Genomic DNA, 17,848 nt, shown 5'->3' on the forward strand with positions numbered 1-17,848 from the left:
CAATACCAAACAGAAATTACCCCAATGAAGCTGAATTATGACTCTAGGATGTTAAAGTGCCAAATGATTATCTTTTCTATTCTACCCAGTAAGGAATCTGAAAGTCCACATAAATCAACTATTAGATCTAAGCAAACTGTAATATAACTCAAATCGATCAATTACAGATTTATTGTAACCATTTGATGTTACAAATAGGTAACCTTTCTAAAGGATAACCTACACCAGTACATAAAAAAATTTTCATGCACAAAAGTAGGAATGAAGTTCTGTCAGGTATATCTTTTCGCTGTCTCAAAAGTTTTATCACTATCAATTTATTAATGATATTGCACAGGTTCTTCTTTCCTACCTTTGTATTTGGACACTTCTCACATTACTGTTTTGATGATAAGCTACGAATAGAATGCAATAATATAGGGAGAGTTTGGCACTCTAGAAATTAAGAGTGCCGTTTCAAAGGCAAGCAATGCAGACTGGAGTGCCTACCATGACACACTTTGCTGTGTATCCTACAGTCTGAGACTTGTTTAAGTCCTGGATATGCTAATTTGTTATGTCTCCCAAGTATAACCGGTGGTGACATAATAGGATCATTCATGGGAAGGAAAATGCTTTCTTCCAAACCAGGAACAAACCATCACATTCCAGAAGTTCTGCTAAGCCATTGAGATCAGCTGCGGTTCACCAGGGACAAAAGACTGAGTAACGTATGAATTTGCGCTAAAACAATCTACATATACAGAGTGATTCTACAAGGCAAGTAAGATATGGCTGGTGTGCATCACTTTCTCCAGTGGATCCAGCATGGCACATCCCACCCAACCACTTACTTCTCCAAATCTTCCCAGTGCTTTCCCTTCCTTCAATTACTGCTGCCAATATCCTTAGCTCTTTTTCCCTACCCTGTACGACTTTGTCCCAGAAAAAAAACCATCCGTTTTATTTCATGTATGGGCCAAAGTATGCTTCAGTTTGGATATGGATTACTTGAAACATTTCATACAGCCATATTTACATTACCATTCCTATTAGTGGTTTGACTTAATGACTGGCCAGAAATCAAGTGAGCTCCATAACAAACACTTTGGAACAGGATACAGAATACATTTAGTTCAGACAGCTTTGATAGACCATGAGGTCTTAAGGCAATTCATTTAGTTTCAATATCAGAAAGTCACTGAAAGGCAGAGTAAGCCATTAATAGCTGGAATGTGGTATGGTTAAGCGTCCTGTCAAGCAGCAAGTAATATAGTCAACACTTCCAATGCGGATGAGACAAAAAGAAAACACCTTTTAATATCTTGCTTATAGGTGAAATGGTCTCAGTCTAGAAAACAAATCTGTAAGTATAGAATTAAAACCAACAAAAAATAAGCTTTCTTCAGAACTCAATTAACCTGAAAGTTAAATGACTAGTGCAAAAGATGAAAAGTGGGCATAAAAGAATCCTAAAATTTGAGATGAGAGTTTTACGAATATATTGAAAACCTTAAGATTGTCTCCTTACCTATATTCTGTAGTACACCTACCTCCATAACCTTTCCAATTATTTGAGAACATATGCTGGGATCTTCATCATGGTCTGCTTTTTCTTTTCCTTCTACTTTTAATGTTCATTATATGGCACTTGAATTGTTTCAAATAAAGATATTGCTACTGTAATGTAGAGTTTTATTGGTACTTTTAAAGCATGCAGGTCATGAATATTGCAGTGTGTTTGGCCCATTCAAATTAAAATCTCATACTCTCAAAAAGTTTCAAAAAGTTTCACAAAAGCAGAACATTTGTAATGAAAAGTATGTTACACTTGTGTTTTTCTAGACAAGCCATTTATTTGAAATACCAACTATATGTAGGATAAAGTCAGTGTTAACATGCTTCTCAGCAACAGTAGAAAAATAGAACCAGTGAAAACCTTTTTACAATTATAATGGTACTCAAAAGAGAAATGTATTCTTTTACAATGCATCACACAAGACTAGAATTCAATTCTAGGCGGTACCTAAATAAAAATTCTATTTTTCTTAAAAATAATATGTACAATTGAAGCGTAAACAAATTTTACAAAGTACTGGTTATGCAGGTTGTAGAAAAAACACTTGCATAGGACATGAAGTTGGTTTAAGAAAATTTCTGAGCCTTTAGCATTGAAGGCACTTTTTATACCAGTAACAGCACAAGAATTTTATCATGGACACTTAACATCTTTCAGAAATACATACAAGTATAGAAACAGATCGGTTTTTAATCCTTCAGCTTTCCCCAACATTCCACAAATATCCATCCACCATAAAAACAAACAAGTCATTGGAAGTAACTAGAGTAAGAGTGGTATCTTCGGACCTTTTCAAAATAATACATAACAGATGGAAATGGTTTATAATATTTCAAGGTAAAAACAAAGCTATTGAAGATATTAGCCCTTTTCCATTCCTTTAACAGGTAGAAAAAGACTGAAAACAAGTTCAAATACAAGATATACTAAATGGCGAGCCGGGCAATTTTGCTTTAAGCTTGCAGGACTACAAGAAGTAGCTTTGTTAATACTGCAAAAAATATATATATTTGTAAACACATTGGGTGAATGTCAAAATGCCTTGTGTGGCACTTCCCTCTAGAAGCAGCCCTTTGTCTTCTGAAAAATGCAGCTGATCACTAGTGAAGCAGCATCCATCCCTTGTGCCTATGAAAGATTTAAAAATTCTCAAAAGAGTGTACATGCATGGAAATGGATCCCAGCTACAGTTTAAAACCTACTTTTCCTTTGTAGGATGCAGTCAAATCAGATTTGTTTCTGTTACAAAAAGATTAGCAATAATCTGAAGCTGTTAGTTCAGCAACTATCTCTGCCATGTTATTACAGAATTAAAGAATGCTTGGGACTTAACAAATTTATTAAATTTATTTGCCACCCATCTCAAATCCAAACACCTGGGTGGATTTATTCCAATACTTAAGATTTTTTAATTGTTTAAAACTTTGAAAAATGGTACATAATTTATTACAATCATGTCGAAGAGCTGAAATTGATTGTGCATCCTGCATTTTGAAGATAAAAGCTTTAAATACATCTCATAGTAAATTATCTGTTCACCAGAATGTAAAAGCAATCTCAATTATGACACAAATTCTTTTATTAATTTCTTGTTAGGCAAAATTAGGAAAAAAATATTTGCGTTTCTCTGGGTCACAGATATTTTAAAAATACTTTTTGTCTTTTGCAAACAGGATAAAATCAAGATGACTTAAAAAGGGGCGGGTAGGTACAATGAAATTCCTTATGCAAAGTCAGTATAAGTACCTAAAGGTCCACAGATAATTTCACTAGTAATTAACAAAGCCCAAATGTTGATGGGGATTAATGTTCCATTTATATATGGCCCATAGGAAAAGGCAATAAGCCAGAATTCTGCAGCCTCTCTAAATTCTTTAGCTCAAATGGGAATATTTAGGCTGAAGTTGTTAAAGTGGTACAACAGTCCTTAGGTCTGCTACAGAATTACCTTCATCTAAAACTCTGCTGACAAATGATAGCTTATTTCATTTATGGAGTGTACATTTTTATACTTCTCATAAGTTATTCCACAGTAAAAAAAGTAAAATGAATTATTTGAATTAATTCAATAGCTACTATTGAGACTGAAAATTTGTGCCTTGAATTTCTCATCCATACATCCTATCACATTTCACTAGTAAATTAGCTTTGGGTAGAGTTGGAAAAAACCTACTTGAAATAGAATATTAACATCTAAACTAGATTTTTCTGTAGTTTGTTTTGGGAGTGTAATCCAGGAAACTATCAGAAGAGTCCTATCCGTGATCTCTACAAAACAAAGCCAATATACATAGAAAGATTTGAGTTTCATGTTTGAAAAAGGAAAATTTTTCAGAAATCATAGCAGATTTGGTGTGTGTGTGTGTGTGTGTGTGTGAGAGAGAGAGAGAGAGAGAGAGAGAAACAAGTTTGACAGAAAACATGTTTAAATTCCAGATCATTAACAAGATGCTTGACAAGTGACAAGTGATTATCTTATCCTCAGAGTGCTGTCTTATTACCGAATCAACTTTTCACAGAATATATTTTTTCAGTTCACAAAGATGTAACACAATGCTTGAAATTAATGTAGTGTAAACTATCTGGACAAGGTGTTCATTCTCATTCCTTTTTAACAGTGTTTCCCCTTAAAGGGTCAGGTCTGGGAACTAAAAGATTAGTGGGGACTTTAAAAAAAGAGCTCAGAAAATAATTAAAAACACTTAAACAAAATGTACATTTCAACAGTCTCAAGTACAGTATTTAAAAATAGATTTAAGGTTAGCTAACAATGTTTAAAAAAGGTTCAATGTTGCTAAGGTTCAAGTGATGGAAGAGCTGTATTTTAGAATTAACCACCATATCAAGTCAAGCCTTTGCTAGGTATTACCACACAGTGGTACTGAAATTTTTCCAGTCCATGCAAGAGAAATACGTGGCAGGTACCTGAAACAACTTACTGCTGAAATGGCCATTCTTAGTGGCAATAATCTATCCGCCCAGCATCTCATAAAACCCAAATGAACCTCCCTTCTAATATGGTTTAACCAGCTTCAACAAACTCCAAACTATTCAAGAGAGGAATGAAGAAATTAAGTGCTAAACTTTATAGCTCCTTAAGTTATAGCCATCTTCAGTATGCTTTCTGTCCATAAAACAAAGTATATATAACATTACCAAAACTGCAGCCCTTGATTTCTTCAGAGGCAGAAAAAAAGGCAGTAAGCATTCCTCTTGACTTCCCCACAGAGGGCTGTTCTACCAAAATGTAGCATTAACACTCATGTCAAATGCTAAACAATTATTTTCTTGCCTTCTTGTGCTTACCATCTATGTGTCTTTCTAAAATGAAGAATCAGAAAAGCACATCTACAGAACTCTCACAAATTTGAAGCACTAGTCGCACTGTAACCAAAGGGCTTGGAGAGTGTTTCTTCAGTTTTCATGTTCCAAAAGGAAAAGAATATTTTCAGAAATCATAAGAGACGTGTAGTCCTCACTTTCAAAGAAAATCCTGGCCACAGACATTACTGAGCACTTGCTACATCAGCAGCCTAAGACTTGGTAAACAAAGCATACACATTAGACTGGATTCTTGTATTAGTGGTAAAGCAGAAAGGCTGCAAACCTAACCAGAGCAGTTTTGTAAGTGTGCTGTTCTTTGGAATTCCTATTGTCATTAAAAAATAAAGACAGATATTTTCACCATCTTGTAAGAAAATACATCTTAAGTATGCGAGTATGCAGCCTAATGCACACTGAATACCAGGAAATGATTTCTTAAAAAACAACAACAACAACCAAAGACACTCAAAATAGTATGAACATACAGTCCTATAAAATATGACAGTAGAAGTTTAACATACCAATATAAAAATTAATAAAATTAATGTACAGGTGCAAAAGGCTACCTTTTATTTTCCTTTTTTTTAAAGGTGCCAGTTAAAATATATTGTTGAGAATCTTAGCAAAATCTGTTGAAAACATAAACCCTGAAGCAGCATTCCAAATAAACAGGGAGCATACCACTTCTTAATGAAGCCATGTATATACAAAAATAATAATTAAAAAATAATATAGCGGCTGGCGTTGGAAAAAAACTGGCCTGAGAAAATTTCCGGCCAGGGATTTCAAAGACTGATCTTTCACAAGTCTTAGGCACAGAGAAGAAGTGGAGGTGGAGGGTTTTCAGAGGGCAGATTTTTTGTATAGAAAGTCAGGAGACTTTCTTCCTCTACTTACAACCTCTTCTCTTTCCAAATCTACATTTCTCTGGACTTCACTCTCCAGAGGCTCAGTGTCAGCCAATCTCCTGCTAGATAGTTCATCATGGATTTCTTCCCTGTAGGAAGGCAGGGAAGGTCGACTAGAGGTTAGGCCATATGTTAAATCCGTTTCCATTTTTGTTCGTCCCCTTGCATGAATTGATATATTCCCAGGGTTCTCCTGGGCAGCCAAAGCCAAGTTCAACCTCTGGGGAGGTTGTTCTAAGACATTGAGGTGTATCGTTTCATTCTTTTGTCTGTGTGAATGCCCTTCTTGAGAAAGTGCATAGTCTCTCCTAGAATCTTCTAGTTTTTTAGGAGAGATGTGATTAGGTAACTGAGTGGTTTTTAAGCCGCTGGGCGATGCTTTATTGTGGCTATATAAATCTGGCCCCAAATAGTTACCTTGGGAAGGGGAAGGGGTGTGCCTGGTAAGGGAAGGAGTAGAAGGCCTGCATGCAGCATTTGAGAAATCATAGAAATCAGGATATTCCTGCTGGTTCTCTCTAGGATCCAGTTTTTGCTCCGCTGAATGTTTCTTCCGTGAACTATGTATGTGCCTTGTCTGAATGCATGAAATGTGCTGAGGTGGTCCTGGTGTAACTTCCGGAACAGGCTCTGTGTCCACTGTAAGCTCTGGCAGCCTCCTGTCCTTCAGAGATATAGTTGACACACCCATTGCAATATCCGGCATCAGCTCATTGAGAACAGGTTGAATACCCTGCAAAAGAGAAAACCTATTACAAATTGTGCTTGCAATCTAGCTGTCCCAGGATGACTTTGCCCTATAAAAGTCCAACATTAAACAGCTAAGGATCTGACATTCAGCTTGCCATTTTATACATCATATTGTGTTTGTTCAGTAAAGGAAAAACTTAAGTGCTGTTTCAAAGCTAATAAGAAATAATTATTCATAAACTACGTAGTATTTTATATTTAGAAGGTAGCTTCTGAAATTAAAGGCTCTGATGTGAGCACAAAGAGTTGAGGCTTTCTAAGCAAACTAGTTAAAAATTAAAACATTTCTGAAAGCATAGTCCTATTAATGTAGAATAGTGAGATAGCCCAAAATCTTACCAAAAACAGAACTTTTCATTTACTATATCTGCAATTTGGCAATGTAATTAAAAACAACAACAACTTATGTTACAAAAAGTTGCAGTGTTTCCAGGAAAACATAGTCCTATGTGCAGGCCTGTCAATTTTGGGTGTTTCCTGTAGAGATACATTTTGAATTGCTTATTAATAGGAAGCTCCTACTGAATTCATTAATTCAATAGGCAGATTCCAAGAAGCAATAACTGTACATAGAATGCTTTAATTATGACTTGTTGATGATACAGGTAACACTGGTCAGCAACAATTTTATCACAGCAATTGGAATAGGTGTTCTAAACAGGCTTTCTAAAAAATGAAATCAGATTTTTTCCTAACATTTCACTTTCACTTGTGACTCTATTATTATTCATGTTCAAATAACGACATTATGCTAGCGTATTTTAACTATCATTAACAATCATTTGTAACCTAATTATTACAATTATTAGTAGATAAATAGGTACCATATTGGTTGGAAGGCTTTTATTGTTTACAGACTATGCTCTTTTAACAGGAACCATACCATTTTATATATTTATAGCATTATAAGACTAAAATATATTTAATATATATTAACTTTTTAACATACACATATGTGGATGTGTGTTTGTAGGTATTATATTATTATGCATTATATATATTATGTTATACCATATAACATATAGTATTACCTTTTTAACTTTCAATACTATAAACCGAACTTTTAATTCTGTTTTTAACTGTTCTTATTTATGTTTTTATATTTTGTGACATGTTTTTATTGTAAGCTACCCAGAGTCACTTAATTGAAATGGGCAGTATAAATATGTGACAAATAAAATACACAAATATTTATACATTGAATGGCTACCTTATAAAGTTCTTTCATCAGCTGTTGGTTGAAAATGGGTAATAGGTTTTGTTTTGTTTTTAAAAAATAAAGCATACATTTTCTTCAAGCCTACTACCTTGATAAAACATAGAAGAACCAAAATTAGTATTTTATGCATAAACTAACTTAAAAGCAAAAGTGTAAGAGAAAACTCTTCACAGAAAATTTGGATGCAATCTATAGGAAAGGATTTAATAACTGAGTAAAAATCCCCAGCAACTATGTTCATTTATTCTGGTTTGCCATTTTTTACCTCTTGATATTTTCCTTTGATATCCCTTGGCGGAAAATGCATTGGTGAGCAAGAACTTGGATTTTCTACCCATTGTGTTAGCTTCTCCTCCTGCTTCATTTAAACCTTCACCGGGTTGCCTTTTCGACATACCGTGCAAATATTTGCTTTATTTTTGTACATTAATGCTACCTAGCAATCTTGGCATCTTCACTGGCAAGAGCTTGAGTCAATTGATTAAACCAATCTGCTTTGTCACATAAATCTATCTATCTGGAGTGCTTGTTAGAGTTATTTGTTATCCACTTAGACCATAGGGAAATTATACAACATCTTGTATGATCTCTTGTAGAATAATTCAATGCCATGGTGCTTGATCACAATCTATGTTTCCAAAATGAAGCCTGCTCCACTTCCAACAGCTATAATGGTAAACTTAAAATGCCAACTCTTATTATTCACAGCACCCTGCAGTAGTAAATTAATACTGATATATTTATTTATCCACTTTATATAGCCATCCCTTTCTTTCCTTCTTTCTTTCCTTCTCTCTCCTTCCTTCCTCCTTCCTTCCTTCCTTCCTTCCTTCCTTCCTTCCTTCCTTCCTTCCTTCCTTCCTTCCTTCCTTCCTTCCTGGCAACTCAAGGCGGCTTACAGAATATAAAACCTCATATAAAAACAATAAAACTAATAAAAGAAGACATACAATGAATTAATATAATAAAATCACACACACCCCACCCTGGAGACAGCACCTAACACAAGCCATTTAATGAGCTCCATCCCACTCAGGGTTCCCCAGGCCCACTGGCAGAACCAGGTCTTCAGCACCTTCCGGAAGAGTGCTAGAATGGGGGGGGGGGGATGATGTTCCAGAGAGAGGGGCTACCACAGAGAAGGCTCTTCTTCTGGGTCCCATCAGGTGTATCTCCCTAGGGAATGGGACCCGCAACATTCCCTGCCTCCCCTTATGACTCTGGGAAACTTACAACCAGATTTAAAAAATATGCAACTTACTAAAACCCCTTAAATTTTAAAACAGGTATTGTATGCATGAAATAAAAAGGCATTCTTACCACTTGCTTTTCAGCAGCCACCACAGCTGCTGCAGCTGCAACTGTCTGTCTTCCCAGTCCTGCGGTGTTAGTGCAATCTGGAGGTGTGCCTTTCACACTAGAGAAATAATTGGGTAGGGCAGCTTTGGGGGCTGTTCTGGCATGGAAGAGCGAATGGTTACAAGGATAAGAAAAGGAACGGGAGGGATGCTGGCTTTGGGCTCTCTGCTTCCATCCAACTTTGAACTGACTGTGAATTGGAGTCGCTGGTGGATGGTAAGGAGGGGGAGGAGGAGGGAGTGGTGGGTGGAAGGCCACAAAAGAGTCTAGCTCTGTAAACAGTGTTTCTGCAGTGGGCGTGCTGTTCACACGACATCGGCCTGGCTGTCTCAGGGTCAGAAGTGGGCTTTCATCTCCAAAGTGCTCGTCAGGGAAGAACTTGTGAGGATTCTGCAGCAGAAAGACAGAACAAGAAATGCAACTTGTCTATGGAGATTCTCAGTCATCCAGGTCATGGTTGTCCTAAAGGTGTTTTTTTTTTCTGAAGAAGCTTCTTGGATGAGAAGCGAAATGTCTTCCAAGGAAAACCAGAAACTCCAGTTGCCTCTTGAAAAAAGCACCTTTGGGATAAGAAATACAACACTTCGACTAATAGAGATGAATGTTTGGTTGTACTTTTCCCTCCATGCCAACAATATGGAAACATGGTAGGTTTGCATTACAATGGCTTTGCCTGGGCAAAACAAACACAACATGCCAACGCAATGGGATCTATATATGTATCTAATTACAGAGCACAAGTGGACAAAATACAGCAACTCTTCCTGTTCCATCTTAAGCATAAAACTACATAAATTCTCATACTGTAGATCACCATAGGGTGGGGCTCTGTACAGGCTGTAGTCTAGGGCAGAGGTCGCCAACCAGTGGGTCAGGGACCACTGATGGTCCGTGAGAAAATTTTGGTGGTCCGCAGAGAAATGCCCCCCACCAAGCACTCCCCCCCAAAGCAATTAATCCAGGCTGCGCAGGAACACAAGGCTGCACCGGCCACATGGCCCGCCCACCCACTGGCCTCCATCCTTCGGCCGAGCGCAAACCTTATCTTGAGTAGAGCCATGCGAGCTGGAACTGGAAAGACCGACCAACGGCGGGAGAGGGAAATCCGCTCCGGGGTGTCTTGCTGATGTTGGTGGGAAAGTTGGTCCCATATTCCAGAGCTGCAGTAGTCACAAAACTGGCCCTTCAGTCATCCTGGAGTAGCTCCTCCAATCCATGGCAGGCCGGTGCACCCGGGTGCAGGAGCAGCTGCTCTGGGATGACCAAAGGGCCAGTCCTGTGACTACTGCAGCTCTGGAATATGGGACGACTTTCCCACCAACGTCAGCAAGCCACCGTCAGTCAAAATTCATATTAGTGGTCTGCGGGATTTAAAATTATGAGTTTGGTGGTCCCTGATGTCCAAAAGGTTGGCGACCCCTGGTCTAGGGTCCTTAACATCTTTTTATCAGCATATCTGAATCAAAAGCTTTAGATGGTTGTAATTTTTATTAAGCATTCTCATCGTTATGCATGGAAGAGATAACTCATATTTAGAATAGAGCAGCATAAAGGAGCAATGGGAATACTTTCTTATTGATCAGTTAGAAACAAATTGATTTGACCTATTCTTTTTTTTTTACATTACAATATGTAACTGCAACGTTCCCTTTAAGTTTTCCTCCATGAATGAATGTACTTATCACTTCTTCAACACTTTTGCACAAGGTAGTTACTTCTGACTTTGAATGCACACAGGTTCTAAAACAGTTTAAAAACAAGAGAACCAGACCAGCCGGCTTGCATGCTGCCTACATCGCTTCATACCTGCAGCAACTCAGCAGCAGTATCAGAAAGTCCAAACTCCCTCAATACACGGATCTGAATCTCATAACTGACTGTGGCTCCTTCTCCACAATTCAGAGCATAAGCTCGCTGGACTTGCTCGGTATGGCGGAGCTCCTGCAGCCGTCTGACCATTTCTTTAACCACAGAGAGACGAGGAACTGAGAAAGAACAACCAGAAAACAATCCGAATTGAAATGAGTCCTGCATCCTTGGTAATGAGCTTCAACAGAGCCCAAGTTTAGTAAGGTAGATATTTACACTTAAGACAGAACTTATCCAAAAGCAAATGATCGGAAAGACAGGGGTCAGCGAGATCAATGCAATAATGACTCGAGCTACAAAGTGGGACAGAGGACAGAACAGATACATTTCCTTCGTTTCCATTCTTATTGTGAACCCACTGAAAACTTTACCATTTAGATCAGTTTTCCCACCTGAATTCAGTATAAGCACCTGAAGGCAGGACAAGAAGCAATGGGTGGAAACTAATCAAGGAGAGAAGCAACTTAGAACTAAGGAGAAATTTCCTGATAGTTAGAACAATTATTTAGTGGAACTACTTGCCTCCAGAAGCTATGAATGCTCCAACACTGGAAGTTTTTAAGAAGAGGTGTTTAAGAAGATAAAACGACAATTCATGGGGTGGGGTGGTGGGGAACCAGAAAACCTCCAAGGCCCCTTCCACCTCTGTTATTCTGCTATCTTTCCTGGATGTTCTTTATGCAAAATGGACCATCAACACTTCCCATCCTCCCAAGTATTTCCAAATTTGTTCTCTGGGTTGGGAGTCACTCTGCAGCACATGTGGGAGTCCTATCTAATGTTAGGCAATCTAGCTGCCAGCACAACAAAGAAAATCTAATTCCTTTTTACAGTATTTCTCCACTAATATATTCCAATCAATCTCTTCATTCTGAGCATATTCTACCTCTTTCCATAAGTTTAGCCAATATGAATAACCGAGTAACAGAGTTGGAAGGGACCTTGGAGGTCTTCTAGTCCAACCCCTTGCTCAGGCAGGAAACCCTACACCATTTCAGACAAATAGTTGTCCAATCTCTTCTTAAAAACTTCTGGTGTTGGTGCACGCACAACGTCTGGAGGAAAGTAATCCACTGATTAATTGTTCTAACTGTCAGAAAATTTATCCTTAGTTCTAGGTTGGTTCTTTCCCTGATTAGTTTCCATCCATTGCTTCTTGTTCTGCCCTCAAGTGCTTTGGAGAATAGGTTGACCTTCCTCCTCTTTGTGGCAACCCCTCAGATACTAGAACATGCTATCCTGTTATTCCTAGTCCTTCTTTCCATTAAATTAGACCATTAAATATGGCCTCTGTTTCTCTGTTTTGTTCCAGTTTTGCTCCTTCCAGAAGTATATTCTCTCTTGCAGAAATTGCCATGGCTAACAGCAGCTTCAACTGTGAAACATTTTTGCTTTAATGTACCACTTTCAAAGGCTTGCTGAAAACATACAAATTTGTTTACTGCCTATAGCATTCATTTAGACTTTCAGGATCTTTTCAACCATTTCCCTAGAAAATGGAAGGTAAGGTTTTCCTGGAAAGGTAAAAAAAAAAGCTATCTATATTTCTGGAAAATTTATTTCAACCTTTTCATGTTGAAAAACAGAATGCAGAATAGGAAATGACACAATCCAAGAGCGCTGTATTGCTCAGGAAAAATACACATCAGACAACAAAATTCCATACTTCTGAGTAGTTTTCAATATATTTAACACATCTTGACAAAAAGAGATGACCTAGCATGGAAGGGGATGAAACTCTACGCCTGTTGTGGTTAGCTGGCAGCAGGTGCAGACGGCTGAGGAAAGCGAGGACTCAGATGAGGGGCCAGGACCATTAGGGATTGGACTGCTGCCTTCAGAGATTGTGGGGGCTGGTAGCAGTGATGAGGAGGTTCCTGAGGAGCCTGTGCCAAGTGCGCGTGCACGCAGGATTGCTCATAGGAAAGAGCAGCTACAACAGCACAGGCAACTGGGAGTAAGGCTGCAAGGTAATGCCCCCTCCTTCAAGAAGATAAAAGCCAGCTGTGAAGCGAACGTTCTTTGCAGGAAGCAAAGACATTTTGAAACTCCAGCCTCGTGGACATTCCAGTATCCTGAGTTTGTATTTGAAGATTCTTGTATTGCAAATTATTTCTTGTCTGTTATCTTTTGGCAAGTCTCACACAGTTTGGCAAGGCTTGTGCTTATCACAGCTAATTATTTTGCAAAAGCATTACAAGGTTTCTGTTCCTTTTGGATTGTGTTTGATTTGTTGGAAAAGGGCTTGGGTCAGAACAGTGTCCCAGTATCCCTACGCACCCTAACCCTCCAGAGGAGCCACAACGCCAAACCAGCAGGCCACTTCGGGTTCTTAAAGACTTTACACTTAGCCTGGAGGCAATTCTTGTGGCCCAGCATAAAGAAACACGTGGGCAGTTATCTGAAAAGTTGCACCATTTGCACCACAATGAAAAAAACAACCAGGAAACCCCCCTGGACAGCTGCAACCAGTAGCAGAGCCAACAAGACCATGGGAGGAAATAGCAATGGGCTTTATAGTGGATTTGCCAAAAAGTGGGGGGAACACAGTGATCTGGACTGTAATAGACTTATTCTCCAACAGGAGCACTTCATACCCTGCAGCGGACTATCCTCAACCCACTAGTTAGCCAAGCTGTTCTTGAAGCCCATCTACCACCTGCATGGAGTACCACAAAGAATTATCTCAGACAGAGGGGTCCAGTTCATATTATCTTGACAAATTTCTAAGCACAAGATGTTGTGCATTCTGAAGCATCTGTTTTATATGCTATTAGAATCTCATTCCAAATGAATTAGTACTATATGAAGTAGGCAATTTCCAGCCTTTAAAAATCCCACATTATGAAAATCAAAGCCTCAAGTATAAAAACTACATATGACTGTTACTAAATACTTGGCTGGTCATTGAGTGTAAATAAAATTTTCTATTTTTAAGTAATGAACAGAAAAAACAGTTTCCAGCTGAAAATGAGATCATCAATAGCATCATTCAATTTTGTCCCTTAAATACCTTGTAAGGTAATTTTTAACAGGGTTTTGTTGCAGCTTCCAAATCTGTCTCTTATTTAATTTCCAGAAGTTCCCTCTTTGACTGCGTATTTTTTGGTCATTTTGAATTGGGAAATAAATGAAAACTGTCATGTAAGATAAACAAGCTTTCTAAAGGTTTTTTTTTTTTAAAGGATCCAACCAAAGGGGGAAAAAAACCCTCCTGAAATATTCCAGCTTCATTCATCTTCATGAATCAATGTTGTCCACTGTGGCCTTTTTCTCCCCTAAATCTAAGCTATCCAGTGACTGGAATTAATTTCAAGGGTTGCCCCCTTGTGTTCAACAACAATTTTCTGCTGCATAACCTGAAAATAACTGTAGCAGCTATGCAGCTCAGCTTTTATCATGTTGTGCACAACTCCCAAGGACTTTTCTACGTGAGGAGGGACACAGGCAGTGGTGGTATTCGACTGGTTCTGCCCGGTTCTGGAGAGCTGGTAGCAGCAATGAGCAATGGAGACAGAACCGGTTCTCTCCACTGCTCTGTGTTTGGCCCACCCACCCACCCTGGCTCCCATACTCACTTTTATGGCCAGAATTTGAAGCGCAGCTGTTTTGCGCAGCGCAGAATAGCGCCGTGCGGCAGCTGCTGCAGAGAACGGCATCGTGCAGAAGCAACTTAGAACACCTCTGCGCCTGCGCAAATGCCTCTGTGCCTGCGCAAAGTGTGCATTTGGCACATGCATGCACGCAAAGTGTGTGCACGCACTCAAAGCACGCCCACCAAGCCACACCCACCGAACCGGTGGCAACTTTATTTGAATACCACCACTGGACACAGGTAATAAAAAGCAAGTTTTCTAGCCAAATCTGGGCATCCCATTTTCCTCTCTCTTACCACTGATGGATTGCTGTGAGTAGCAAAGCAAGGAACAGGACCAGATACCTATACTTCCAACACAATATTGGCAGCTGACAACAAACCTAATTCTTGAGCCGTGGCCCCAGACTTGGCACCAGACTCACTTTTGGCAGTTCATTTAAGCTTAGTTCTTGGATTAGCTTCAATGAAGGTCTGCATTTGGAGGGCAGCTTTACAAAAAGTCTTCTTCTTATACATAAACTTGAAATGAAGAATGCCCATAAGAATTTCTGGCATCACAAGAACCTTTGAACACTGTCCACTATTTATGCCTGTTCTGACACACGTGCTGTACTCCAAACTTGAAGCGACCATGCCTTCATCTTGTTTTATATACTTCTTAATAAGAATATATTGTGTCAAACATAAATCCACCACATTCTTTCTTGATTAGGCAGAAATGTATGTATTTTTAAAGTGAGTCTCACATTAATCCAAAATACCAAACTAATATGAATATATGTCTTATTGCAAGCGCTCATCATGGATGAACTAATACATTTTATTTCTATCTAAACTTGCAGAAATGGGAAAAGGGGGAAAATGTTTTTTTCTACTAACATATTCACAATGGACCCAGCTTGCAAAGGACAACATTCCCACATTTTTTTTTCTGCTTTACAGTGAAGAGATCTAGAAATGCCCTGTTAAAAATTATCAGGGCATTATGACCCTAAATTAATTATCATACACTCATCCTCCTGATTTTATTTTTTCATGAAACTCTGGTATTTCAATGTTAAAGAATTTCATAACCAATAACAATGTATTTATGAATTGGCTTAAAAACATACCTGGAATTTCATTAGCTACAACTGAAGGAGGACTGGACTGATTACTGGTCATTTGCTGGTGATTTATCATATGACAGCACTGTGGAACAGCATTGTTTACCATGTAGAGGGTGTCTGGTACATTGGACATTCTAACCATCCGTAAACGAACAAGATCCGTCTGCTCCACCATCATCTCATCCAGAAGTGACTGAAACAACAAAGGAAAAAGAAATGTTTTGCTCTAATGTACTGAAATAAAAAGGTAATAAATACAGCTAGTCCTCAACTAATGACAACTGAGCCCAGAATTTCTGTTGCTAAGTAAATGTTGGCCCATTTTATGACCTTTTTTGGCCCATTTCTTGCTGCAGTTGTTGAATGAACCACCACAGTTGATAAGGTAGTAATCCAGCTGTTAAGTTAATCTGGGTTCCTCACTGACTTTGCTTGCCAGAAGGTCACAAAAGCGGATCACAGAACCCCGGGACACTGCAATCGTCATAAATATGAGTCAGTTGCCAAGCGTCTGAATTTTAATTAGGTGACCATGGGGATGCTGTGACAGTCAGAAGTGTGAAAAATGGTCGTAAGTCACTTTTTTCAGTGCTGTTGTAACTTTGAACTTTGTCACTAAATGAACTGTTGTAAGTTGAGGACTATCTGTACTAGATATAGCCTTCTTTTTTTAAAAAAAAAACCCATATAATGGTAGATAAGAACAGATAACAGAATGTTACTTTTTCAGGAAACATAATTTTATTTCCTTTACATATAATTTTATACATTCTGTATATTAAATATGGACAGCTTCTACTCTTATGACTCACTAATCCTTTTTTTCATGTAAATCATTCAGATGACTTTTAATGGGCTCACTAATATTCAAAGAAGCCACTTTGCTAATGTGGGTCTTAATGTGTCAATCTTACAAACACAATATGCCACATGCATATTACCTGAAATATTGCTGATAACCAAAATATACCAAAGGATTTCACTGTAAAAAGGGTGCAAAAAAAAATATCCTCACACAAAATTTGCATTATAGTGCAAAATGTCTTGTATAAGTACCACACAAACAGAAAACAGGATCAAATTTCACACCGTGTGACATTCTGGGAAACTGAATTGCATTGAAGATCTGGATTTTTTTTCTCCTCACGCCTCTGGGGGGTGGGAAGGCTTTGTTCTTAAAAGCGGCCCATAGAGGAAGGCATTCAGAGAGAGGGGGAAAGTGTGCAGTTGCTCCCTGCTTTCTTCTGTCATCCTTTCCTTCCTTGTAAAGGAAAGCACGTAGCCCCTTCCTCCAGACACAGAAGGACGCTGGCTCAGTTCTGTTTAGGAAGATGATGCCTTCCTCTGTCTAGACAAGCCAAAAGGTCTCTGCAAATGCGTACATATGTACGGGGTGAATGGGAAGGCGCATGCTCAGAGAAAACTCAGAGAGATGAGAAGAGATTAAATCCATCTTTCAAATGTGTTCGGCAGGTAGAGTAATTGAATGGAAGAAAAGATCTGAAATCCTGTTCTTTTGGAGATACCAGCACTAAGGAAATGGAAGCCTGCCTATCCTCTAATAATTTATCAGACAGTCATATACTGTAAAGAATCCTTAGTGAATCCAGGATGAGAACCTGGAAAAAGCAACATTTAGCATTCAAAAATATTGATGTCTGCCTGCAGAGGTCTGTTACAGGTTTCAAAATCATCTTGAGCACTTCGAACTCATCATACTTTTAAAATATCATTCTGGATATGGAATGCCCTTGGTTAGATGAGCTACATCTGCAAGCTATTTATGAGATGGATGGCAGCATTAATACATCATTTTACCTTAGCCTCCTCCACATATGGTGAGAACAGCCTCGGCCTCACATAAATTCCGGCATTTTTTTGTCGCAGCCACACATTTGACTTTCCACCTTCTGCAGTTGGCAGCATGTCCGAAGGAGGTGTACTAATGAGACCTCTCTTCATCTTTAAAAGAAAACATCACATCAGAAAGGTAACAATGATTTTTAAGTATAAAACAGCAAACCACGCACAAGCTGATGAGAGTCACCAGTAAAGAATAACTGAACTGAACCTATACCAAATTAATAAAAAAAAAAAAAAACTGATTAAAGAATCAGAGCAAGTACTCCCAAAGCTTTCAAAACCACAATACAT

The 17,848-nt window shown here is 38.5% G+C and overlaps 1 protein-coding gene across 1 annotated transcript in view; it reads right to left on the reverse strand.

Moving 5' to 3' along the window:
• Positions 1–1,815: 1,815 nt before the first annotated feature.
• BTBD7 (BTB domain containing 7) overlaps positions 1,816–17,848 on the reverse strand; it is an 82,075-nt gene continuing 66,042 nt past the window's right edge. Inside the window, exons 7-11 of the mRNA XM_026679218.2 lie at positions 17,513–17,656; positions 15,698–15,887; positions 10,925–11,103; positions 9,080–9,508; positions 1,816–6,523 (exon numbers count right to left, since the gene is read on the reverse strand). Of these exons, the coding sequence (XP_026535003.1) occupies positions 5,726–6,523; positions 9,080–9,508; positions 10,925–11,103; positions 15,698–15,887; positions 17,513–17,656 (1,740 nt within the window). The 3' untranslated portion in view covers positions 1,816–5,725. The remainder of the gene's footprint in view (positions 6,524–9,079; positions 9,509–10,924; positions 11,104–15,697; positions 15,888–17,512; positions 17,657–17,848) is intronic.

The sequence above is a fragment of the Notechis scutatus genome, chromosome 1 (genome assembly GCF_049901735.1).
Source record: "Notechis scutatus isolate UNSWTSFEM ecotype Mainland chromosome 1, rNotScu1.2, whole genome shotgun sequence".
Lineage (NCBI taxonomy): Eukaryota > Metazoa > Chordata > Lepidosauria > Squamata > Elapidae > Notechis > Notechis scutatus.